The sequence below is a fragment of the Tauraco erythrolophus genome, chromosome 5, assembly GCF_009769465.1.
Source record: "Tauraco erythrolophus isolate bTauEry1 chromosome 5, bTauEry1.pri, whole genome shotgun sequence".
Taxonomy (NCBI): domain Eukaryota; kingdom Metazoa; phylum Chordata; class Aves; order Musophagiformes; family Musophagidae; genus Tauraco; species Tauraco erythrolophus.
The window spans coordinates 35,813,727-35,839,573 of record NC_141469.1 but is presented as its reverse complement, the minus strand read 5'-3'; the positions used below and the strand labels follow the sequence as shown (position 1 = coordinate 35,839,573).

The 25,847-nt window shown below is 38.8% G+C and overlaps 1 protein-coding gene across 1 annotated transcript in view; it reads left to right on the top strand.

Annotated features, from left to right (window-relative positions):
• CLNK (cytokine dependent hematopoietic cell linker) overlaps nucleotides 1-25,847 on the top strand; it is a 36,184-nt gene that overhangs the window by 9,642 nt on the left and 695 nt on the right. Inside the window, exons 5-16 of the mRNA XM_086612322.1 lie at nucleotides 543-622; nucleotides 928-973; nucleotides 3,877-3,905; nucleotides 4,247-4,266; nucleotides 5,744-5,872; nucleotides 8,986-9,013; nucleotides 13,137-13,155; nucleotides 14,293-14,368; nucleotides 15,882-15,922; nucleotides 19,785-19,918; nucleotides 20,304-20,381; nucleotides 20,509-20,664. Coding sequence (XP_086468448.1) covers nucleotides 543-622; nucleotides 928-973; nucleotides 3,877-3,905; nucleotides 4,247-4,266; nucleotides 5,744-5,872; nucleotides 8,986-9,013; nucleotides 13,137-13,155; nucleotides 14,293-14,368; nucleotides 15,882-15,922; nucleotides 19,785-19,918; nucleotides 20,304-20,381; nucleotides 20,509-20,664 — 836 coding nt within the window. The remainder of the gene's footprint in view (nucleotides 1-542; nucleotides 623-927; nucleotides 974-3,876; nucleotides 3,906-4,246; nucleotides 4,267-5,743; nucleotides 5,873-8,985; nucleotides 9,014-13,136; nucleotides 13,156-14,292; nucleotides 14,369-15,881; nucleotides 15,923-19,784; nucleotides 19,919-20,303; nucleotides 20,382-20,508; nucleotides 20,665-25,847) is intronic.

The window sequence follows — 25,847 nt, the reverse complement described above, 5'->3', positions numbered from 1 at the left end:
CCTAGACAAATAACAATGCCCTTGAGATATAAAATTAATGACTCAAAAACACATGCTAGTGTACAACCTGAGCATTTCTTTTAGATCGCCATGGGTGCAGTATTTATTAAAAGCTAAAGTAAAACTGAAAAAGCTCTCTAGAGAGTACACACACACACACACACACACATATGGCCCTGCCACCCTAGTAAAACCAGAGCAACACAATGGCATTGCCAAGAACAAAGGTTCAAATGAAAACCAAATTCTCTAATCTATTCACATTTTAGGTCAAATGTCTGCCTTAACTATATACCAGCTTACGAAAGCTTTTTTTTTAACCACAGTGAGGAGGTTATCCATAAAGCTATTATCAGGGTCCTGCTAATGTCCTCAATATAGCTACTAAAATAATGGTTAAGTTCTGAAATGGAAAAAACTTAAAATGCTGTAAAAATGTCAAGATCTGACCTGAAAAACAGATTTTGAACATTAAATCCTCTTATTCTTAAAACACAGTATTACTGAATTACTCAGGCTTGCTTTTTCTTCCTCTTTTACAGATAAACGTTGTTTAAGGCCTGCAGGTACCGCTTCCTCAACGAACAGCCAGCACACATCTCAGCCCCCTCAATACTCGGCTGTAAGTAACGATCTTAAACTCTATTTGCAAACAGATTTCTCCTTTTCTGTAACATCATTTAAAGTTAAGCGCAGTCTGTTTAAAATCTTAGCCACATCACATTCGATTGTACAAAGTCACACAAGTTTCTGTGAGCAGTTCCAGTTTCACTTTGCACCGATGTCCTCACCACTTGCTTTCACTTGTTGGCTGCTGGGGATCTACCAAGTGTTAGAGGCATCCCAGTCGGGAGCAGCACCGTTTCTGCTAGCCGTAGTTTCAAGGATGATGACTAACATCACATCTTTATTTTGTTTTATTAACAGAAACACACATCTGTTCTGGAGGGGAGAAGCGTGCCAAGTGTTAGAGGTATAATTAAAAAATCTACCCAGTTCTGCAATCAGAAATAGAAACTGTTGCTTCCACATTTAGCTTTTGTACATAAGCAGAGGTTGTAGATGTTAGAATAGACACGGCTTTCAGAACAGCAGCTGCTTTCCAATATAATCATACTGTAAATTTTGCAATACTGTCAACTATCTAACATCAAAGTAATTATTTACAAAAGGAGTTATATTTTATCTCATGAGCTCCCTGTTCCTCGAGGAGGGAAAAAAAAACCCATTCAATTTAAACATCAGGTGTTCCTCTTCCCTACAATTATAAAGACATAGCAGGGAGGGTCAGGGGAAGCCTGTATCTCCTGATCTGTTCCTCCAAAAGGCTGCAAGATCTCTGCTATGCTTTACTTCGCCTTCTCATGATCCCACACTTTTTGGCTTCCTATTCTTCTCAGGCATTTTGTATTAATATATTGTAAAGCATAATCTAATAATTATTCTTAAATAGTAATATCAACTTTAGCAATTCCTACTAAGGAATAGGTTAGGAATTACCATAGGTTAGTTACCCCTATTCACAAAATCTATCTGACAATGCTCTCCTACTAAGAATATGCTAATTATGTGGTATATCACCTAGCATATATTTTTTCTCCACTACTTTACCTTTAACTGTAAATTTGCTTCAGAATCTATAATTTTGAGTCACAAATGTACCTTTAATTTTTGTTTATTTTAGTTTGTTTCTTGGTGAAATTGGAGAAAGATTGCTATCTTATTCTTCAAGAATCTAATGAGGTGTCCAACTATTAAATCCTTTAGTTGATGGCTTTACTCGAATGTAAGATTATTTTCAAAGTAGGTTACTATATACTTTTCTATGTACTTTTTTAATATTTGATACACTTTAGGTGTAGCAATATCTCATGAATTCAACTACTGATGGATTAAATATCTGATTAACCTTGAAAAGGAATGACATTTTTTCTCTCATCATTTTCATATCTTTGAACCATATGCTAAGTATGGTCAAAAAAGAATACAATTGCCAAGCCAGGAAAAGATGATCCTTTCTGTGTTTACTGTAACAGCTGGTTTTCAGAGAGTAGGTATTCTATCTGATCAGCCAGAAAAATAGCACAAAGAATTCCACGCAAAACAGAATTTGCTTTCTTTTTTCTTCTATTTCATACTATAATACAAAACATAGAGCCAGATAATTCCTACAGATTAGAAAATAAGCACTATAAAGTTTGCAAAATGAAAGGTGAGATTGGCTCTTGTGGGCAAATCCTGGTGCACCTTGTAAAAAAGCTAAATTGAGAGAAATTTGAACAAGCCAGTTTCAAAATCTGCAGAAAACAGTAGGCAAGGTCCTACTGACCGTTTGCTAGTTTAGGTAAAGCTTCAAATTCCACCAGGATTTAGTCGGTTGGATTTGTATGTTGGTCTGCCTCCACAGGCATGTGCTGACATTGAGATGAACCAAAGACAGTGCAGGCAGGTAAATTAAACTCCACAGTTTGAGAATGCAACTTACACATATTTTTGGTACATCCTGAACTGATAGTGCTTACAGAGGACTATTATTTTTAGATAATAACTACACTGCTATTAAATATAATCTATTTTCATGCCCAGAGCTATTAAGTGGCTTTGCCACAAGATGGCATGAACAGCACAGAAGAATTTTTGTCAACTGCTGTGTTCTAGAATTGTTAAACATTTAAGGTACCATTATTTTATTCAGAGCAATTTATTATGGTTTACTTGAAGGAGAACTTGAGATACATTGCATCTCTTTTTGCATGAATTAGGATTTCAGTATGAAATATTATGAAAATAATTTAAAAATCAAAATCCAATTCGAATAGGATGAGATAGGGTTTTTATTAGGAAGATGTGCTACGTTCATTTAAATAATCAGTCATATTTTGGTAAATTTCAGGGGGAAAAAAAACATATTGACTTTCATTGCTTTTCAAGATTTCTGTAAATTTCCATACAAAAATCAAAACAGACAAAAAACGCATCCCAAACAACTTGATAAACATATATGTGAAGTCTCTTAACAATATTTAAATTTACAATACTTGAATAAATATCAACCCCAAATGTTTCATTCTGAAAATCAGAGGTAAACCAAAGTGCACCCTGTTTTATCAAGTATCATAATGATATTTTTTTATTTCCTTTATTAAAATAAAGGAAATAAATAATTAAAGCTAAAAAAAAAAAACCACAACTTGTTTTTTCCTGCTTTAACTTTAACTGATTCTTAGTTACGTCTCTTATGAAATGACTGGTTTTGAGTGATATTCAAAAGATTTACTGGCTACAGCACAGGAAAATTGTCAACACTTCTATAATTGCCATAATTATCTAAGTACACTTAGTCTTGTGTTTTATATGGAGAGAAGCACAAAGGTTGAGAGTAAGTTGCACTTGAATCCATCCGTGAATCCACCCTGAAGGAAGGCTAAATAAAGTACAGATCAAACAAAATGCCCTCCACTTCCAGTAAGCCTCATTCAGAGCCCGTTGGCCTCGAGAAGACCAGCTAATAGAGAAAATATGCACTTCAGTGACCTCTGTCTCAGGTCTAGGCTGTGACCTACCTCCGTTCCCACACATAACAATCTCCCACTGAACCTCCAAAGCTTCGAGCTTCTTCTAGGTTCACAGAAATTAATGCTCCCCAGTCAGTAGCAGGAAAAGTTATGGTGATACAGATGTGATAGGTAAGATGAATGCTGTGAGGACAGCAACATGACCTTGGAGCAAAGAGTTCTGGACGTAATGCTGGGGCCCAGGGCCAGGGGGATGAGGCTGGACTGCCAATAATAATAACAATACCAGAATAAAGCTATATCTTTATTTGTGAATTATATGGGTAGCACTCTATTAACAATTATTAATAATTATTTTTAGGAGAAAGAATGAAAATATATGGACCCCAGGTAAGCAGAAGCTCTCATTAACTAAAATTTTTACAGGTCACTTTGACTTTTAATGTATCTTTAAAAGCAGGCTGCAATTTTGCTAGCACTAACTAAAGGATAAGAGAACTTATATCTGCAGCCCTACATTATCCCACTTACTTGCATTCATGGTTTATGTAGACATCTTTTAACCCTCAGTGATTATAAAATGGCATATTAACGGATGATGTTATGTGCTGTAGAGTACATAAACCCTTTGACCGTTGACACAAGCATGTTTGGTTAATCTAAACTTTTTATGTTTCTTAGTAAAACAAGGGGAAAAGCTTACATGGATTTTTGTTTCCTCTCTTTTCCAGGACCCTGTGCCTCCCCCACGGTAAGATCATTGAAGAGATCACTTACCTCCAGTCCTCGGGGAACTTAAAGCTAATGAACGCTCACGTCCATCTGTACTGCTCATGGTAACGAGATGACCGGAAGTGAGCCAGCATCCTTTTAGTACCTGGCTCTGTTTGAACTTTTTTAGGTTCTCATATGAAACTAGGGAAAACAAAACATGAGCCATAAGCGTTCATAGCAGGACCTCAGGCTTCCATCTTAAAAATCAACTTTGCTGAGCCTACAACAACGTCAAAAGCCTAGAAATCTTGAATCTGGTTCAACTCAGAAATAAATTATTGGGGGAAAAAATATCTTCCATCAATTTGTATTAGTGCCTTAGGCTCTGTTCACTATGATAACATTGACTTCATCACATCTTAAATCTTTCTGCCAATTTTTTTTGCTACAAATCTAAATCATGCCCGTAGACATCAATGGAATATTGTCACTTACTCCCACAGAAGATGGACCAAGCTCTATTCCATGAATATATTTTTCTATGATATGGCCACAAACAAAAAATTAATCACTTCTTGATCTTTTCAACCCCAAACAATAACTGCTACAATTAAGACATCCTTCCAAAAGGTCATCCAGGACTGATAAGCTTATTCCTCTGTGCCTACACTGATTGTCGTAAAAGCTATAAAGAAGTTTAAAATATGATTAGTGTTACAGATATATTCAGATTATTCCTTAAGTTAAAATATGAAATAAGAGCATAGAAGGACAGTGTAGCTTCACAAATTCAAAACTGCAAAAGCGCAGAAAGAATGTTCTCATTCCATTATTCTACAAAATTTCACTATTTGCTTCCGTATGTATTATGGTGGACAGAATGGTTCTTAATTCTCCCACTTGACTAAATTTTGGCCTGTACCACCCAAACCCATGAGGTTCCCTCCCCAGAAGCTCACCGCAGAAGGGCAGGTCTGCAGTGCAGTGCGGATGCACCCCCAGTTTTAGTCACCCAAGCTCTCCGTGCCACATCTTCCCCTTGGGGCTGGGCTGTGACTAGCTGGTCTCAGAGCACGAGAAGAGCGTGCCCATGTCTGCCGGGAAACACCGGGTATGTGTTAGCTGTGAGTTTTTTGGGATGAAGAGCATTTTTTCCTGTGTGTCTGAACTGCAGTGTGTTCCCTGGCTGGGCCTTACACACAGCCATATCCACCCAGAAATATCAACACTGGAGAGCTGTACTTGGCACATACTGGTGAAGCACGCAAAAGCAGTGTCAAGTGGCATGTAACAGCGTACAGTAATGTCTTGCAAATGTAGAATATTATCCAAAATTACTATTCCTATTGAAGGGCCCCAAGAAGCTCCTGGATCTGAGCTAAGCTCAGCACAAATACATTGAAATGCTCTTGGAAAATTCCAGTATTTTACTTCTTGAGCATGCACCTATAACACAGTCCCTGCGCCTCCTTTATTCCCTAATAGTTCTTCAAATTCTCCTTTGACTTCTCTAGGCCTCTGACGACACTGCCAAAGCAGTATCAGCCGCTTCCTCCAGAGCCGAAGATAAGCAGCCCGTTCTTTCACACGAGGAAAATGCTCAGCCAAGCTCACACCTTTCCAGTATCAGCAAAAGTCACAAGGTATGGGTGCCTTCCTCATCCTCATTCCCTGAGAACCAAAACACTGTCCCCAGTCAAACCACAAGACTTTACCTCCATCGCACCTCTGCTTTTACTTAAGAAAAGAAAAGTTATTCTTTAGACAGCTGTGAATAATTGAAAAAGTGGTATTTAGCATAACATGACACTAGCATTTTTTTAAGAAAAAAATGCCAAAACAATGTTAAAGAAGTAGAGGAGTAGGCAGAACTTTCATGAACACTTTGTTTAAGGTTTGTCCTACTTTTTCTTACTAACATTTAAAGGTTTTGCAACCACTTCTAAGCAGAAACAAACATACTTGCTCAGTACAGTTGCTGAATCACGTGATGGCGAAATACACTGACTGCACCACAGATACAGAAATACGCTCCACATCCAAAGGACGTTACAGTCAGCAAAAGAAATTACTAATCTGTAGCCACTCATCTTGCCTATGAGACCAATGAATCCAGACTAAGGAGTTGCTTCTTGCCCTTTCCATCGTGCTCTCCTCTGTCATACGACACACACGTTCATTCAGCATCTTGACACGGCAGTGTGAAGGAGTGCTGAATCCCAAAGCACAAACCACTCATGTCCAGCTGTGGGACCAAGCACATGCGTATGTCAAATTATGTCTGGTTGTTTTTCCACATGTATCCAGTCAGATGAGCATGCATGTACGCTGCTCACCACCACGTAACCAGAGGCATATGTGCTCTTGCTGTGTGACCAAAATGCACATTCATAAACGGGGATGGTGGTGGACCCATGCTGGGAATAGGAATGACACACACCCAGGGGCCACAGGGTACAACACTTAAACGTCACTCAGCAAAACCTATGGCAGCCAGGAGTTTGGGCACAACTGAGCTGTGTCAATCCTGTCCATCCTTTCTTAAATTGGTTCAATTTCAGTTCATCGGGATGGAATTTTGCTTCATTTTACAAAGGTCACTACAAATCCCATGGGGGAAAAAAAAATTACAGATCAATGAAATGATCTTCTTAAAGTTAAGTATATACTTAAGGAGTGAGCTCTAAGTATGGGTTGTTTTGTTTCCTGAATGGTGCTTAAATTCTTTCATGGATTACGTTCCAAAAGCTGTTGGTTGTTAAGACATTTTATTAATATGAAGTAGCTTCATATCCAGATGCATGACCTATAGCTGCAAAGTTCCAAATCCCATGACTGATCCCCTCCCTCGGTAGAGCAGCACATACATTGAAATCTCTGGGAGAACTGTCATAAACCCTGTTTGCCAGCAGACATCAGCGTGCAGAACACTTGGATTTGAAAGGTCCTATTATAAATTCAAATTCTGTAAGATAAATACATGCCATTTCTTATTCTACAAGTAAGGCAGCAACAAAAATCATAACCACCAAACTCCACTTCTCACTGCTGTTATAGACACCAAACTATTTCTAATAGTTTAATAGTCTAAAATGTTTTTTGTTGTTGTTGTTTTTGTTGTACTGGGATTTTTAATCACATGAGTAAGAGAGAAGTGGCACAGACTAAGACTACACATGATCTGGGGAAGGCACTTCACAAATTTCCCACACGAGCACTCCACTCAAAGTATTTCTCACCCATCTTCAGTCCAGTCACAGCTTCATAAGAAGAAAACACACGTAAGGGCTGCAGTGCGGAGGGGTACGGCGCTAGAGACGCTATCTGCTAGACGGCAAGCAAAGCTGTCAAACCGCAGATGCGATTTAGGAGTGCAAGTCCTGTTTTCCAACAAGATTTGGAAAACTTATAACATTAAACACATCATTATTTGTGTTTAAACACGTAAATAAACACATAAACACTCCATAAATAGCCTCATCTTAAAAAACAGGCATGTGCAGGACCTTGGAACGTATCTTGGAAGCTTTGGCATGATTTAAACTTTTACAAGCCTGTGGTAAGCAGGCCATGCGAGTGGCGTGTCCCACCGTGGTGGAGGCCAGCCCTGCAAGCACAGCTTTATTACCACTTAACTTTACCATACACCCCATGTCCTGAATATAGGCTTCCACATATCAAATAATGACCTTGGAGACCAAGCTAAAAAGTTGCAGAAGCTAACACAAAAGCAACTCTCCAACCAAAACAGTCCTCTCCTTTTCCTAGCCTCCCTGACACTTTCTCCTAACAGATCATGCCCAAAATTCTTGCTTCTTTAACCCTCCATGTTGATGTTTTCAGCACAGGCACAAAGCAGAGACCCCATTCTTGAAAAATAACTCCCAGGATTTTCTGTACTGTGTTTTCCTTTTGCATTCGCTCTGACTGATTTAGCAAAACAACTGTCATTCCTCAGTCCAGGAGGTAAGCTAAGCAGGGACTAAATCCCGGAGCCTTCAAAAAACTGGATGCTTATGTTGCTAAATAACTTCTAAAATCTGGTCCTCTCTCTCTTTTATTGTGAGATACATACTACCAAAAAGCATAAGTGTTCATCGTACCCAGGACATTAGACTCAATACATTGTCTATTTTTGGAGGAGAGAACATTTTCTGATGAACCTTCTCAGGAAAGTAAGATATTCTTGTTGATCAGGCATATCAGAAGAAGGCAGAAATAATACTTAAGAGACCTACCTGAATCAGGACCATGAGGAGCATTCTTCATTCCTCTTTTCCTGGTTTGCACCTCCTTTCCTCTACACTTTCCATTTTGCCTCCATGAATGTTTCATTTTTGAAACTCTTCAGTCTTTAAGGAACTTACCTCCATTTATAGCTGACTTTAAAGTTTGTAATAAGTCTTTTTGTCATGAGATGAAGAGTGTTGAAGAAAGCTGATAATCATTCATACCTCTTCTCCTCTCCTCTTTTCTCCTCTCCTCTCCTCCCAGAATAAATCTTTAACTAAGACTTTTCTCATTTACCATAATGAACTCAGTGGACACTATTCTTTTTTATGGAAGTCCATAATTTCTCCTGCAAATAATTTATGTAAAAAAATAACCAGCCTCTGAATTTCTATAGCAATAATAAAATCCTTCCCTTGCCAAGGGCTATTCATTTTCAGTGATGATGTAATCAAAGTATTTAAGTAGTCAGTAATTTTTATTTTATGATGATGAAATGTTCTGCATGTAATTCTTTCTTTTCCAGACATCTATCTGTTAAGGAACAACATAAAGTAAGTAATCATCTTTGTATATATTAGGAACATAAAAACCATACATGTTCCATGGCTGCATAGCCTCTCTTGCAACAGTATTTTAGCCTATCAGGTAAAAAAAATATAAGAATCATATTAGCTTTGGGTCATAAATGTATTTATCTTTAATGTGTGTAGCATTTTCAATACTGCTACTCTCTGAATGGCAGGTAAGCTCCTGAAGTTGCTTGCAGAAATAAAAACATCCATGCAGCGCAAAGCTACCTTCCCCAGTATCCAAACAAAAGCATATCTCATAACCGCCAGGTTCTGCGGATACCTGTGAACAGTGAGCAGCAGGAGAGACACTGTCTTTCAGAGAAATAGAGATTCCACATAGATTTTTAGAAGCAGAAAACTGAAATTGTAAGGTCAATAGAGGAGTGTTAACAGTGTTACTGTGATGTAAATACAAGGCTACCTCAAAAATAAGATGACCCTTTTCAATAAGAGAAATAAAAATTGACAAATTTTATATCCAGAATGAACCTCACCTATTATCGCCCAACTCCCTTCTCCCTCTGCCCTTCCCTAGGGCCTTTCACAAGCCCTGCAAAATCCATCACCTCAGACTAACAGCAGCTTTGCCTGCAAAATAGCTCCAGCAGCAACTGAGGGTGCCACCACACTGCTGCTCAGGCGCCTGCGCGGTCCCACGGCTTCCCCCAGCCGAACACCTCATCGCCCTCCCTAGCAAGGTGGGGACCACCGCCACAGTGATGCGTGGTCCTGGTCACCCTCTGAGCCCAGCACAGCCCCGCACCATGCAGCCCACCCGCCCGAACTCACGCTCCCCTATGTCCTCCGACCTCCTGAGCCATGGGCAGCCCTGTAAGCCTCGGTACATTCATCTCCCACTAGCCCCATCCTCCAGCTCACAACCTACCTTCCTCACAGCCGCTCTGCTCCCAAGGGCAGCTCGAGGCTCCAGGCACCACTCAGATGTGTGGAAAATACTGAAGCAGCAGCTCCGAGTTCTCCTGTCTGATGGAGGCTAAAAGGGCTCTTCCCTCCGTCCCTGCGCCTCTGAGCTGACCACTTCTCCTCCCAGCATGGCCACCTGCAGCCCCGCTGCCATCCACCCCAGCATCAGCTGGCTGTGGCCAAAGGGCAGAAGCTGAGTGAGGCGATGCTGGGAATGCACCTATAGGCATATAGAAAGCAGAAAGCAACACTTTTACAAAGAGACTGGTAAAGGCAAGTGTTTGGGGTTTTTTTCAGATCCTAGTTTCTTTTAAAAAGTTTGTAACGCGTTCCGTCTCTTTCTACTCGGGCCAATGAAGTAAAGCAGAGGAAATGGGTTTAGCAATAAAGGGTTTAGTTATGACAAGTGGTTTCCTATAAGATGTGTTAAGAGATATAGCCCCCACAATAATGCAGAGTGTTAAAAATGTTTGTAAAATTCAGAGATAGGTTATAATTTATGGTATTTTTTGTTTCTTACTGAATGTTCTATTTACTACACTAATACACTTCTATCATATTGGGTTTTTATCTCATTGCAAGAGAACAGAGGAAAAAAAGGAATCTGTATACTACAGATAGTTAGGCCCAGCCATTTCCTACCACAGCAGGCTGTAGCATAGACCTATAAACTGCTCTAGCTTTAACTTCCAAGTCCTTTGAGTTTTTCTTCTCCACAGTTCTGACTGGGAAACTGTCCCAAACCTCACTCCTCCCATGGTTAGAAACTCTTTTAGTTTGAAATATCATTACAAAAACATGTTTTTTTGATTGCAATATTGTAATTAATATCTAATGCTTTAAAAAATGATATATTGGCAAGAAAGATTAATATTTTTAACACAAAAAGCTTAGTCTTGTCCTAGATACTGAATCATTACAAATCAAATATGAAAACGTTCCAAGAACAATAAATATCTTACATCTGTAATTAATATTTCTGGCTGAGCACTGTACAGCTGCACAAATACTGCAGCTCCTAACAGGCTCTTAGTCTGGCTACATCTTATGGAGAAATATTACATCTCTCATAACATGGAAAAGATAAAATTTAATATGGATCACCTCCCATTCATATAGATCTGAAGACATAAATAGTTTCAGTGTGACCTGGAGGAGACAGAGTGTGCCCTTGTCAGGGTTTCAGACATCAAACGGCGGGTCAATAGAATCATAGAATCATAGAATGGTTTGAGTTGGAAGCGACCTCACAGATCATCTAGTTCCAGCCCCACTGCCATGGGCAGGGACACCCTCCACTACACCAAGTTGCTCAAAGCCTCATCCAACCTGGCCTTGAACACTTCCAGGGATGGGGCATCTACAATTTCTCTGGGCAACCTGTTCCAGTGCTTCATCACTCTCAGAGTGAAAAATTTCTTTGTTAGATCTAATCGAAATCTACCTCTTTCAGTTTAAATCCATTGCCCCTTGTCCTATCACTCCAGATCCTTGTAAAAAGCCCCTCTCCAGCTTTCCTGTAGGCCCCTTTCAGGTACTGGAAGACTGCTATAAGATCACCCTGGAGCCTTCTCTTCTCCAGGCTGAACAGCCCCAACTCTCTTCATAGAGAGCCTGTCTTCATAGGAGAGGTGCTCCAGCCCTTGAATCATCTTCGTTGCCCTCTGGACTCGCTCCAGCTGCTCCCTGTCCTTCTTGTGTTGGGGACTCCAAAGAGCAGGATTGCCCTTCACCAGGACCCAGACAGGCTGTAGAAAAGGGTCAAGAGGAGCCTCCTGAAATTGGAAAGGACAAATGCAAAATCCTGCCCCAGGATGGACTTAATCCCCTTGGCAGCAGCTCTGCTCAAAAGGACCTGGGAGCCACAGGCTGAATGTGAGTGACTGATGTGCCCTTGGCGCCATAAAGGCCAACAGCATATCAAGCTGCGTCAACAGAAGCATAGCCAAGAGATCAAAGGAAGGGACTATTCACTTGTACTCCTCACTCATTAGGCAACACTTGGAGCATGGCACAAGGCTGCGGTTGACAGAGAGGAGCAGGTCAGCAGAGGGTCACCAGTGCAGTCAGGGTGGGCAGCAGCTGATGGAATGAGGCTGATGAGGCTGGGCTCCCTTAGCCTGGAGGGGGAACGGCTCAGGGGGAACCCAACAGCAGCCTGCCACTGCCTGAGATGATTATCAAGAAGTCAGATTATGGCACTTTACAGAGCACAGAGTGGAAGTACAAGAGGGAATGATCTTGAAATGAGGGAGGTTTCATTCCACAAATAAGGAAGAAAAATTAATTATGTGGGTATTTATGAGCGTGTTGGAACACGTTGCCCAGAAATCTGTGTTCCAAGACCCTCTGGTCAAAGCTCTGAGCCCAGGTCTCATCTCACAGTTCACCGTGCTTTAAGCAGAAGCTTGGACTAGAGATCTCACTAGGGCCCTTCCAACCCGAATGAGAATATGAACTTCTAAGTAACAGGCAAACATTATCGGGGAAGTAAATTTAAGGAAGGCTCAAAGTGAAAAATCCTCAAAGAGTAAAATATTCTTATCTTTAATACTTATGTATTATAGTCTCGTGTGTATCAAATTAACAGACAGAATAATTACTATTCCTGTAACAAAACAATACAGAAATACAGTGAAAGTTTATGAGTCAAACTCTGGTCTTTAGACACCTGTCTATCATTCACTTATTTAGTAACATAATATGCTGAATTAAGACTCTCATAACATACTGAATTAAGACTCTCCACGCAGTGATTTCAAAGTATCTGCCATGAGAGTAAAAATTATTGTACCGTCAGTTAAGGAGTCTGATAAGAAATGACCTATTTTAATCTTTGGATAGCATATCTCCAGTCCACCAAAATCAATGTCTTGATTTAATACAAGATCAATGAAGGAAAATCATATTGGAAGTTAAACTGATGCACAAGAGTCATCATGAAAATGGTGATCATTACATTAAACCATATGTTCACTTATACCTCTAAAAATTCAGTTCTTATTGTTGCCAGTGGACTGAGATCAGCATTCAGCCTGATTTTTTTGACAAAGTGATCAGGTATTAATGATTGAATGTCTATAAATTGTTTTAAAATTAAAAGATAGTTGGGTCTGCTGGGGTAAGTTCAGGTCGGTAATCAAAAGAAAAATATTTACTATGTTATCATTTTATACAGGAATCTGGAAGAGAACAAGGTTAGTATTTAATCATATGATATTAATTTGTTGCCTTTTCTTCATGTTCCAAGAACAAAACATTCTATCATTAAAATTACAGCTGAAGTAATCAGTATAGGAACCTGACATTCATCCTGCTATTAAGTATCAGGCTGCCCGATTCTGTTTAAATGAGTAAGAGACACCTCCCAGGTACAGGTCTGCTGAGAATAGAGAGATTTAGAGTGACCTCAACAATTGTGGAAGATGCAGCAGAAAAAAGGAGTTTAACTTGGCATTAACTACAGCTATTTCAGGAACCAGGGTATCACCTTTGTTCTAAGGAAATCAAAGTCTTAAGGTTCTGGAGAAAATAAGAGTCCTGGAACCTAAAAAACTGAGGGAAGCATACCCTAAAGAGAAAAGACTGGATTAATCTGAACATCACCCTTCTCTCCATCTTGCTGCTCTCTCATAATTTGAGGGTGAGAATTTTGAAAGCAAGTTGTTTAAAAGCTTTAGGTTTTTAAAGCTACAAAACCCAGTTGTTGTTGCTTCAAAAAAAAACCCACCATGTTTTAAAAACATTTCAATTCTCTAGATGTATATACAGCTTTGAAGAATCAGCTTAAGCCAGTCACTGTGTATGTGTGCCATGCACAAGGACTATGAAAAAAAACGTTACTTCAAAGACAGATAAAGGCTACATGATTTTTATGCTGTTTACACCTTCATATTAATGAGTTCATAATTTATTCTGGCATTTCCTTTTGTGGACTAAGACACAGTTTCCTAATTTTCAGCTAGAAATAGCATTGACTGCATTAAGACATTCAATACCTATGTATCCTGTCCCATAAAAAGGATTTATGAACCCTCCATATACTTCTAGTACAGCATTCCACATTATTTATCATTATGTTAAGCCATATTTGGCATCAGCAAAACCTGTAACATTCACCGTGTAACATTCAGTTCTAGTATAAATGTTTCCCACAGAAATCATTTGCTGACTCATTTAAGCCAGACTGATTGCAGTCTATTAGGTTTTTCTATTGAACTGCCTCCTCCTCATACATGAATTCAGTTAAGCTAATTCATTTCAAGTTAGTTGCTAGGTACTGTCAAAGCTACACATAAGAGGAAATAACAAGTTCTGATGCTTTTTATTAATAGTTGCAGATTTGAGGAAGAAACCTGAAATATCTTTTCAAGCACAACAGTATAAACCAAAGCATCGTCCTGAAGCCAGGTAGGAATATAAGAATTTCATCAGTTTGTACTGGATGCTCCAAGGACCAAACAATCTGCCCTAGGAAATGATACTTCACTATGTAATAAAAGCAAGATGATATCGCTTTCTGATGCCATGTAGTGATATATTATATTTTGCCCTAATGCATGACAAGAACCATCTTTGGAAATTGCTTCCAAGCTATTGTAATTGCAGATTCAATTTTTATCTTTAATAGCATACTACTGTATTACATTTTTGCCTCACTTTCCTTGATAGGTTGTACTGTATAAAGAAGCTCTGCCATCTCCAACCTCAGCATTTTCTCTCCCCCTTATTGTCTATTTTTATACACAAAGAATACATACTTGGCTTTTCAAATGCCAATTATTCCTTCATAGAAATCTTTCTATTTTTCTTTTCTAACCTACACAAATCTTTCTTTTCTAAATGTTCTTTTAAATCTGTATCCTCCTAAAGTACTCAACAAAACCCAAAAGTATAGGATAAAGTATAGGAAGTATATGAATGATTTAACATCTTTCCTAGACAAATACTGAATCTCTCATCTAGCCTTGTTCACAACGATGCCATTTCTCCAAGATAACATTATTGTCTGGAGTAAATGTGACAGTATTTGTGACCCCCAGTACTTTGCTTCTTCTTGTGTGGTATCAGTGGCTCTGCTATGTAAAGTTATTTGGTTGGTTCTCTCTCCAGTGTAACTGTTCTAATAAATAGCACAAGAAAATACCAGCTGGGTACTCAGCAGCAGTCTAGAAACTCAGAAAGGGCACGGAACAACTGCTCTCCGAGTCTTCTATAGGAGGACTGAGAACATCAGGTGAAATTAGAAGGGAACAGGCTCAAAATTGTCACAGCTGGAAGGCTTCAGGCAGCTCCAAGCAGATCAATGTTCTAACGCAAAGGCTTCAGGCTCTACTCTAAGGAAGGCCCACACTCCTCCAAGGCTCAGGAGGAAATGCCTCACCCTTAGGAGTAAATGCCCTGCCTTAAATAGTCAGGAGTCATGTGGTTTGCTAGATGGGTCAAGGCTATTGGTCACTTGACCATCCATCTCCCAGAGTGATTGGCTGAATGCTACAGCACCTGTTTCAAGGTAACTTTCCCAGTGTAACGAGCTACAGGTGTTTCTTAGTTAGCCTGCATAGGGAAAGAACTTTCACAGGATGCTGCAGCAGCCAAAAGGCTTTTCCACACAAAATGAACAAATCAAATTGTGCTTCACTACACATGCAGTTAAAATGTGACACTCTTGCCAAATAGTCTTGTGGAAAGCAAAAATTTATATAACTTCAAAAAGTGGCTGGTGAAATTAATGAAAAAGAAATCTGTCAAAAGATGCTAAATACAAAATTATCACCCAAAACTCAGGAAAGCTTAAAGCAAAGGAGGGGAAGGGGTATTTTGAGGAAGCACAGCTATGCATTGCTAATTTGACTCTTACTTAAATACTGCCACTAACAGAAATATTTTTCTGACATTACTTTCATTCTTTGCTCTTTCCTAGCCTTCAATGTACTCGGAGCTCTGAAGATGTTTGCAGCTCAGGTAAGAACCAGAGATTGCTTTGAAAACTAAACTAGGCATAGATAAACAAGAGTAAGAAATTGATCCGTGTTGCTAGATGTGTACGTCTGCACTGGGGATTTTCAATGCAGGGATCAGTGCAAACGGATTGTTAAAGAAAGCAAGCAGAAAACAAGTAAAACAATGGCACAGCCAATAGTAGTGAAGAAACAAGCAGAGAGTTACTTGCTCGGCTACAGCACATGCCTGGTTCAAGCTAAACACCCAACCTAGAATCCAAGTGCTAAACCATTGCAGACCCCCCACCCAGAAAAGGAAGGGGATTTAAACAAGCTATTGAAGGACAACAGGGAGAGGAAAAGAAGGCAAATTGCTTGGGCATACAAAGAGATGCCCACGGAGAGAGAGAGCACGCTGTGAGAACAGCTGTCTCTGCTTTTCCAGGCAGAGATGCAGTCAGCTGGGCTAAATGGAAGCTACAGATGTTCAGAGCATTATAGAGCTGCTACTATGAGTTTAATGCCTTTGTGTAAACAAATAAACTGGTCTTTGAAGAAATTGCTTTAGATTCATCCCAGATTCGTAGAGGGAAGGGCTTGTAGGTGCCATTATCAGGCAGCTCTGTCAAATAATTACGTTTGGAAACAGGACTTCCCCTGGACTGTGTCATTTTAGCTAAGGGAACGTGTTGGAAGCCAACGCTAACATTGGTGGCGTGCCCTGCCAAGTAAGAGCCTGTGGTACAGCTTGCCCAGGAACTGTGGCAACATCCCTCTGCTCGTTTTCCTTGGATATCTTTAAGATTGCCAGAACTGAATGCAACACATAGGAGTAGTTTCACTACATTCATAGGCACACTGTGTTCTCTAATCTTGAAGACAATACTTCTACAAACACTATTAAAAGTTGTGTTAGCTTTTTGCTGTCATATCTTATTGTATTTGTTGTCCACCAACCCCTCTATCTAATTTCTTTAGAAAAGTATGGCCTCATTAGTATTTAACCCAAAATTGCTATGCGTCTCATCCCTACCTTTCAATATATTTACACCTGCTTTAAAAAGTAATTCCATAAACCCAAAAGAGACATAAAAACACCCCAGCATCTACTTATAGACTTTTGAAAAGCAAAATCTCTTTATTAGCCAAACTTCATGGTAAGAATTGTGTAAGTGAAAGAAAACACTTACCATTTTGTTGTGCAAATTTATTTTTGCCGAAACACATAGTAAAGATAAAAGATGCTATAAAGGACACTCTGATATAATTCTTTCATAAATAGATTCATTGATAAAGAGGTGTATCTATACCTTAGATGGAGTACATATAAATAACACGACCTTGGGTTTTTGGGGGTTTTTGAATGTCATTAAAACGCACCAGCCAAGTTAGCCCATGGTGTATCTCCATTCCTTTGGAGACCTAGGGGCTTTGAGGACCAAGGAGCTATAGGAATCATCCATGCTAGTAACTTCCTACTGTCCTTGACTACACTTGTTATATTCTTCCTTAACTGCCCCTGCAAGTGCCCTTTTCTATCAAAACCCCTAAGCTGTGCCAAGAACCTGGGAGTTGCATAATGTGAATTCATGGTAAAGCAAGTAACACCAGGAAGAACATAAGGACTGTACTATTTTTTCAGATAAAGTAGGTTCACCTTAACTTCGGTCATTGCCAGGCTAAACAAGCCCACCTCCTCCAGCTTTGTTTCACAGGCTCCAGCTCCCTGACTCTGGTGGTGGCCCTCTGCTGAGCCACTTCTGGTTATTAACATCGTTTTTGTGCTGAGGGTCCAATGCCACATACTCTCTTCTAGATACCTACTAAAATAAAAAATAATCTGTCTTTACAGAATCCACAAAGCTGCTGTAGGTCTCTCTTTCCTGCTGTCCTCAGCAGTCTCTCGGTCTTTTTCCTAGGTGCCTCACATCCATCTCTGCTTCAGACACTTTCTACCATCCCTCCCACTGCTCTCAGTCATTCAGGCTCTCTGGGACAGCACAATGTCTTTTTCTCTGTAAATTCCTTGCCCTCATGAAACAAAGGGGACAATAAACAAGTGGCCTTTCCCCCTGCTATACTACAATTTCCTTTCAAGTCCATGTTTGGATTAAAAAATATTTAAAGAAGAAATACTGTTTTTATTAAATTTATACAAATGTCCTTTTTTATCCTAATGTAAACACATATTTCTCTCTCTGATATTTTCAGCATTTACTGTTGAAAACAAATGATTTTTTTTCAAAAAATCTAAAACATTCTTCTTTAATTTGTCAGTGAACTGTTGTTAACTCTGTCCCAGCCAGATCCAGACCACGAGCATTACAAGAGAATTTTCCACTTCTTGTCACACAGTTTAAGACATACCAGAAAAAAAATTCTACAGTACACATGGAGCACTGGTCACAAAGCAAACGTGGTCCTAGCTGTGGAGTCTCTTTTAAAAAATAAAGCATTTGGGGATAGCCACCAAAAATGCAACGTGACCACAAATGCCAAAATCAGGATCCAGTAAGCTGAACATATTCACACTTTAACAACTCAAACTGACTGCAGAAACACAATGTAGATGTCTGGTCCTAGATCCTTTGAAGAGTGATTTCATTTCTGAATGGACCAATCACCTGACTGTTTGTCTACTGACATCAGTGGACATTTTTTAATGTCTTAAAAACAAATGTAATGCTGTTGTAAGCCAGAACATGGTACATGTATGCCAGTATTCATGTATGCGTGAATCAATGAAAACTATTAGTCCTCTATAAAAGAATGCCTTCCAAGTCAAATTTCTTCAATATTCTGTCATATGCTCTGTACAGGCAGAAAAATTACAAACTTATAAAGCATTAACAATAGATAAACCATAATGAGATATGGCTTTGGCAAACAGTACTGTCTCTTGTGACAGTAACCAGGAGGAAAAGATGGAAGCCATTGATAATCACATTTTTCTTATTTACTCTTACAATAGCCACTAGGTCATTTTTCCCACCAGCATTACATGAAACAAACAAATGCTTTCTGTTGTAGTGCAGGATATGATGGGTTTTATCTTCAATTAACCATTTCACACACACACACACACCCCGCCCGTGTTGCATACCTGCAAACTGCATTTGACCTATACATTGAAAGTATGATATTGCTTTTCTCGGGCTGTTTCTGCTGCATCCTAATCAGACTCAGCCCGAGCCTCCTACATTACTCCACACTTCGTGTTCTTGCCCCATCCCCTGAACCTGCCCGGCTCCCCAGTGACGTGGCAAGCTGGGTCCAGCTGATAAACAGCAGCCCTACAGACAGTGAAACACATTTGCTTTGGGAGGATGGTTTTTAGCTATCTAAGTTCCCTCAGTCTCAGCCTTCTCAGCAGTGCAGTATGGAGCTGGAACACTCAGCTGGGGACCACCACCCTCATCTTTTTCTTAACGCAAGAGCAACCTCACTTCTTGGTCCTAAATTTGTTAATTGAAACAAGTCGCAGAGCAGATTGAAATTCATCAGCATGGCAAAACCTCTGAATCCTCTAAGGTTTTGTTAGCTTGGTGGAAACAATGCTAGCTGGCTATGGGACAATAAGACACTTTAATATGATCCAGCTTAACAGTAGCTGTGATCCAACACAAATACAAGGGCCTCAAAAGGTGAAGGTAGAACAGAATGAACTGTTACACTTGTAGAATAACAAAGTTCCATATTTATTATTTTATTTATCATTTTCTATTTATTATCTTTCATACCACAATATTGTATTCATATCACAATATTCATATCACAATATTGTATTTTCAATCTCTAAGTGCTGTTCTCTGATAGGGTGAAACAAAACTATAACTTAAGTTTTAAAAAATACAATTTTTTTCCTTCTCAATTTACTTTTACAGGGTCCACGTTAAACATAGAGAATTTGTCAGTGAAGAAGTCACCATCTCCTACACCGTACACAGCATGCAAAAATAAATCAAAACATTCACTTGTAAAACGGGAAAGGCAATCTCTTACCCATCCCATTGAAAAGGTAAAGAACGCTTCGCTTCACAAAGAGACAGGTTTTTAGAAAACAGGATTATCACTACAGGGTGCGCACACACACACCCTCCATAAGAACTTCAGTTTACTGAAAACATTTCCCCAAGAAGTGAAATGGTCTGAAAGCTACAGGTATTCAGTACCTCTGAAAATGGTCCAATATAAGCTCTTGAAACTATGGATAAGAATTTACATATCCAATTTGATTCAGATTTCCTAACAGGACTTCTTGATATAGATGCATTGCAAACATTTTCATAAACTATGCTAAACTTGCCTTAAATGCAGATTAGATATAATCTGGTTTCACTGGCTTTTCCTTCTGCCAGCTGTGGTTCATTTCTATACACTGATTATGCTATCTTAAAATTAAGGATTTAAAAGAATATGAATGGTACATTGGAGAATATGATCGCCATGAAGCAGAGAAAGCACTGTTACAGGAAAACACTGTAAGTACAATTTAACTCAAAACCTGCAGTATAAACTCTTGGAGAAAATATCTGTAAATTCTCTATGACAGCTTACAAGTTTTTTTGTGAACTAACCATGCAATTCAAATTTAAATGTGTCATACAGGATGAGACATTCTTGGTTAGAGATTGCTCAAAGAAATCAAACACTGAACCGTATGTTTTGGTGGTCTATTACAAAAGAAGAGTATACAACATAAAAGTACGTTTTCTGGAAGACAGTCAACAATATGCACTGGGAACGGGGCTCAGAGGAGATGATGTAAGTAAAATCCCATCTAATGTTACAGTCTGTTGCTTCTATGTCACGCTTCACACATTCTTAATAAAGATTAGTTATAAACTCTCCCACATAACAAAATGGATGTTTCATTAAAGTTTCTTTTAAAATACTCTAATTTCAATTATGTCTTAAAGTTTCAAGCAACTACTAGATAATTTAAAACCAAATTTTACACACCATGCTCAAATTCCAATTTAAATCAATGTGAAAATTTCTTATAAGTACTTATAATACTTCTGCCTACTCTAAGTAACACCTGAAAAGTAAAGGGGAAAGTCCTCCCTTTCCAGCTACACATATTATTTTAGTATATTTTTAAACTTGTTATAATATAAGCAGATACTTAACAATATATACAACTCCACATACCTGACAGCATGGCCTGTTGGGCGTGTTGCTATCACTGCTGCAAAAGGTGAATCAGTTTGGTTTTTTTTTTTAAAAAAGAAAAAAGGAAATGGGACAAAAACTGTCATGGATACTTAGAAGCAATTAAATCATGTGAGACCCCATCAATCAGTCTTTCAAATATGGTATAAGTTCAATTAGAAAATCTCTTTAGATTAGCAATGCTTTTTTACATAATTAAATTCAATTATATTCATGATAAGAGTCTAATTCTTATTCCACCTATATGGTTAAATGACAAATGTTATCTCTGCATGTCTTTCTCACAAAAAAAAACCAAAAAAAAAGTTAAAACTGAATCAGTCACCTCTATAAAGATGTGATACCCGCAAAAAAAAATAATAAAGAATGCTCAGCTGAGCATGAAATTCAGCATGAGGGAGGACCGGCTGCAGAGCAAAAAAGCAAAGCAACAACCTACTAAGAGGGTTATTAGCTATGTAAACAACAGACAGAAATCCATCTAAGATGAAGCAGCAAAGCCTCTGTAGCTAAATCTTCAATTATGTCGTTTTTATGTATGTCAATACTTTTAACACTTATCTTTTATATATATAGACTTAAAAAAAAATTAAATCAAAACTGATCTAAGCTAACTTGATAAATTTGGCAGGTCCAAGATTCACATTTGGATTCTTACTAGAAAAAGCTGGATAGGGTCCATAAGCTTTCAGAGGTGACGGACAAGGTTTGCTGTCAAGTTGTTCTTCAGTTTTAACACTGGTTTAATAATGAAGCGAAAATACCTTTCATTGTTCAAGCACACTGAAACAGTTTGGGATGCAGAAGGACAGAACAAATGGAGAATTGTACTGCAGGTACCATCACCCTGGCATTGCTGTCATGAACCATCAGCCTTCTGTAAAACATTGTCTGCGTTTCTGAACTGAACGTCCCAGATAATTTCCTGAGTTTTAGTACAATTTACGAGACAGCAAGTTTAATTTTCTGTGGTTCTTACATTGTTTAGTCTTCCTGTAATGGCTCTGATCAAAAAAGGCTCAGATTAGAAACAGTGAGAGACTAAAAAACTGGAATGGAACTGAAATAGGGTATATTACAGAATAAATACATAGAACCAAATTTTCATCATTTTAAAGATTTAACAATTAAAACAACTAGAAAATTACCTGAACATTACATAAGCAATTTGAACAACTTTTATTCAACTAAATGGAAGAACACAATCCCTCCCATCTCAGGAAATACCAAAATATATGACTTCGTTGTTCGTTCCAACTTATGCACAGAAAGTATGTACTTTAACACTGGGTCGGGACTAACAACAGTCAAATCGTAAAGTTACAATTCCAGAAGAAGGATTTCAAGCATCTAGTTAATAACCAACAGTAATCCAAGACTTGGGTCTACCAGGCCAAATCTGTAATCATGCCATGTTACCTTAAGCTTTCTTTTTTAATATGGAGTATCATTTCTCTTGAATTCAGAAATCTATCTGTAGATCAACTACAACAGAAAGATTTCAGAATTGTTTTGCTAGTCAGCTATGTGTAGTACCGGGGAGCCTCAGAAATGACAGCCTCCCACTTCTGTGCATTATTCTCAGCAGCAGATGTGACAATAATATTAACATCAGACTGGGCATGAAACACGTGCAATAATGAACAGACAATGGCACCAACCTTGCTCAGCAGAGCTACTTCCATCTCAGGCAGTCTGAAAGGATTCCCAGAAATGCTATTTCTTGAAAACTGTCATCTCAACTTCTGCACTTCACTTAAAGTTGTTATCTCAGGAGGTTGAAAATTTTTGACTGTGAAATACAGCAAATTTGCTGCCCATAGTTTTGCAAGGCCTGTTGAAACGTTTTCCAGAGCGCTCTCCATTGTCCCTCCCTTTCTTACACATTTTGCAGTATGCAACACAGACAGACCAGCTGCTTTATCTAGATTAGCTTAATTTTCCCTCTTTGCCTGCTAGAGAAAGCAGCCTAAACAATAAACAGTTGCAGACCCATTACATTTCTCTCCAGTTGTTCATTCTATTCAAAGGTTCAATCTTACTGATTTTCTGCAGCTTGTTTTCACTTTTGGATTACTCTATTTCCATCCACTAAAAACTTGTTTTTTTCTTACACATCATTATTCAAAGTTTTCGCTACCCTATTGCGACTCTTGATTTTTCACATAGTTTATGAAGTGTTAACACTTCGTATGATGAAAAAAAGATTTTTATCTATTTTTTAATGTATTTAATTCAACTTTTGTAAGCACATCATTAGCTCTCATATAGCCCTCTAAGGCCAGCAGAGGGGGAAAAAGTATCATCAAATTTCTGTTTATTTTAAAAAATTGTTACTTCTATGTCAAGGTGGTGGTGATCAACAGCAAGTAACTGAAGTCCCATGCAGCTGAAGTATTATCAAGCTGGAATATAACTGTCACATTAAGACACAAGGTCAGACCGACAGAGGTCAGGAAGCAATTTGACCAGTCTACCAGCTTCCCAAGAAAGATAAGACCCTTGTACCTGACCTACCTGCCCCCCATGGACAGCCCACGAAATCGGAGGATGTTCACCTAGCCTTTCAGGACCCTGCCAGCAGCACAATGAGCCAAATCCCTTATAGCAATTATGAACAAGTTTCTGGAAACTTACATTTATATATAAAAAGTTTTATTACATATACTTGTGACAGGATACAGATTCGAAGATAGCCGGTGATAGGGACTGATTGCGAAAACAGATTTGATTTGGAATAAAATAAAACTAGAACTGAGCAGTGATAATACTCAATAGCTAGCAAGATGTTAGTAAGTAAATGCGTGTAACACAGAGCTCTTACCCAACAAGCGTCCCTACGGGGCGGAGAAGAGAGGTCCAGCCCGTCGACTGATCCCAGACGTTTTAATGGAGGGCTTCTCCCTGACATCCCCCTTCTCTTTCGCCATTTTATACTTTTACTTTCAGGTGGAGCTTGAGTGACTCTAGTCATACATACCTTTATTAGGATTGGTGTAAATTTTTCTCGCTTCGATTTAAAAGTGTAGGCTAGAAGAAACTCGGGGCGCGTGTTCCGTTAGGGGTGGTTGCAGCCCGGAGGCGGGTAGCTTTTGATGTGGAGGTGTGTTTTGGTATTATAATGACATTATAATGAGCAAAGTTCAACCACAGGACATAATTTCAGCATTATTGCTGAGGCAGTAGTTGCAATCCATCTTCCTTGATGGCAATTAGACGGTTATCTTCACCAGATGTTCTCAACCCCAATAACAGGGATGAGCCATGGTACCTCCGTACCACTCTACTCCCCATTTCAAAGACATTGCTCATTCCATCTGACTAGCAGGCCGCGTCTGTTCTGGGAGCAGCAACTGTGTCTCACCTCAAAGCTGCTCTAATATTACAGCGTTTGAGCTGAACTTTGCAAAGCCGTATTTCTCCATTTTCCCCAATTTCAGTTATTTTCCCACAATAATGAATACAAGCAGAGGAGGAAAAAAAAAACCCAAACCAAATACTAACTGTTAGCAGAGCTGTATCTTCTGCTAGCAATTTAGCCACAGATGTTCACATCTACATACGTATTTCATATATTATACTGAGCTCACTAAAGGCCAAATCACATAAAGCTATAAAGACCAGATTCCCAAATGAGATATATCTGGAATTTAGGCATCTACATTCAAAACTGCTGTTCTGAGCACCCTTTACTTGGCTGTTGCTTTCCCCTACTCCAGCCAGTTTTCAATATTAAAGATCCAGAGATACCTTTAATGCTGCTTCTTTTCATGTACACAGTTCTTTTGAAGATAAAAAATCAAAACCTTGCTCACATTTAAAGCTGATCATGACACAAAATTTAAATGCTTTTCTTATCGCCTTTGCTTAACTAGATCTGCCACACTCAAAATACATGTTTTTAGCATGTCTGCAGCATCAGGCTCAATGCACAATGCAGTAACTAAAAATCAAAGGCAGGAGTAGGCTCCTCTTCAACTCAGTGCCTGTTTTACACAGAAGCTTAGAGCACAGCCCAATATGTATCTGTGGATCTCACTCTTCTGGCCCCAGATGGTTTTCTCCATCCTCACCACTCCCTATCATTATTTGCCTTTCATTTTCAAAGCATTGGTCATACAAGTCATGTCAATTCAACTCAGTTCAATTCAAAGTGAACTGGTATGAAATACAAACCACAGTTTTGCCTGGTTATTTCTAATAGCAATAGTGATCTTGAACATAAGGCAAAGACAAAATAGCGAAGTAGAACACATGTATACAAGTAAAAATTATCAAAACTTTCAAAAATTAGCGCACTGGTTTTGAGATCAAATAATTTTCATCTTAAAATAATACAGAACAGTTACAGCACATCACAGATTTAATCAGATTCTCAACTGAGTGTGGATCAGATGGAGATGACTGGGACTACCATGTATACAATGGATGCCAACACTTACAGTAAATGCAATATATAGAGATACAGGGTATTAATGTCACAGTAAGCGTGCATTACTGTGTACAGTTCCAGTGATTTAATACCAATGAACATAAAGAACAGCTCAAGAGGAAAAACAGTGGTGTGATGACAGCTTAGCGGTGTGACGATGAGAGCTTACAAGCCACACACAGGGAAGAGAACTATTTAAGCTGAAGGACTGCTAACCATTGGAATGGTAGGATTAAGAGGCTACCACCAGAACAGATGAGGATAAATACCTTGGATAGCTTCCCATTGTTGCTTGATCAGTTCAGGTATCTTGAACCACACCTTTATCATTTTAGGAAGG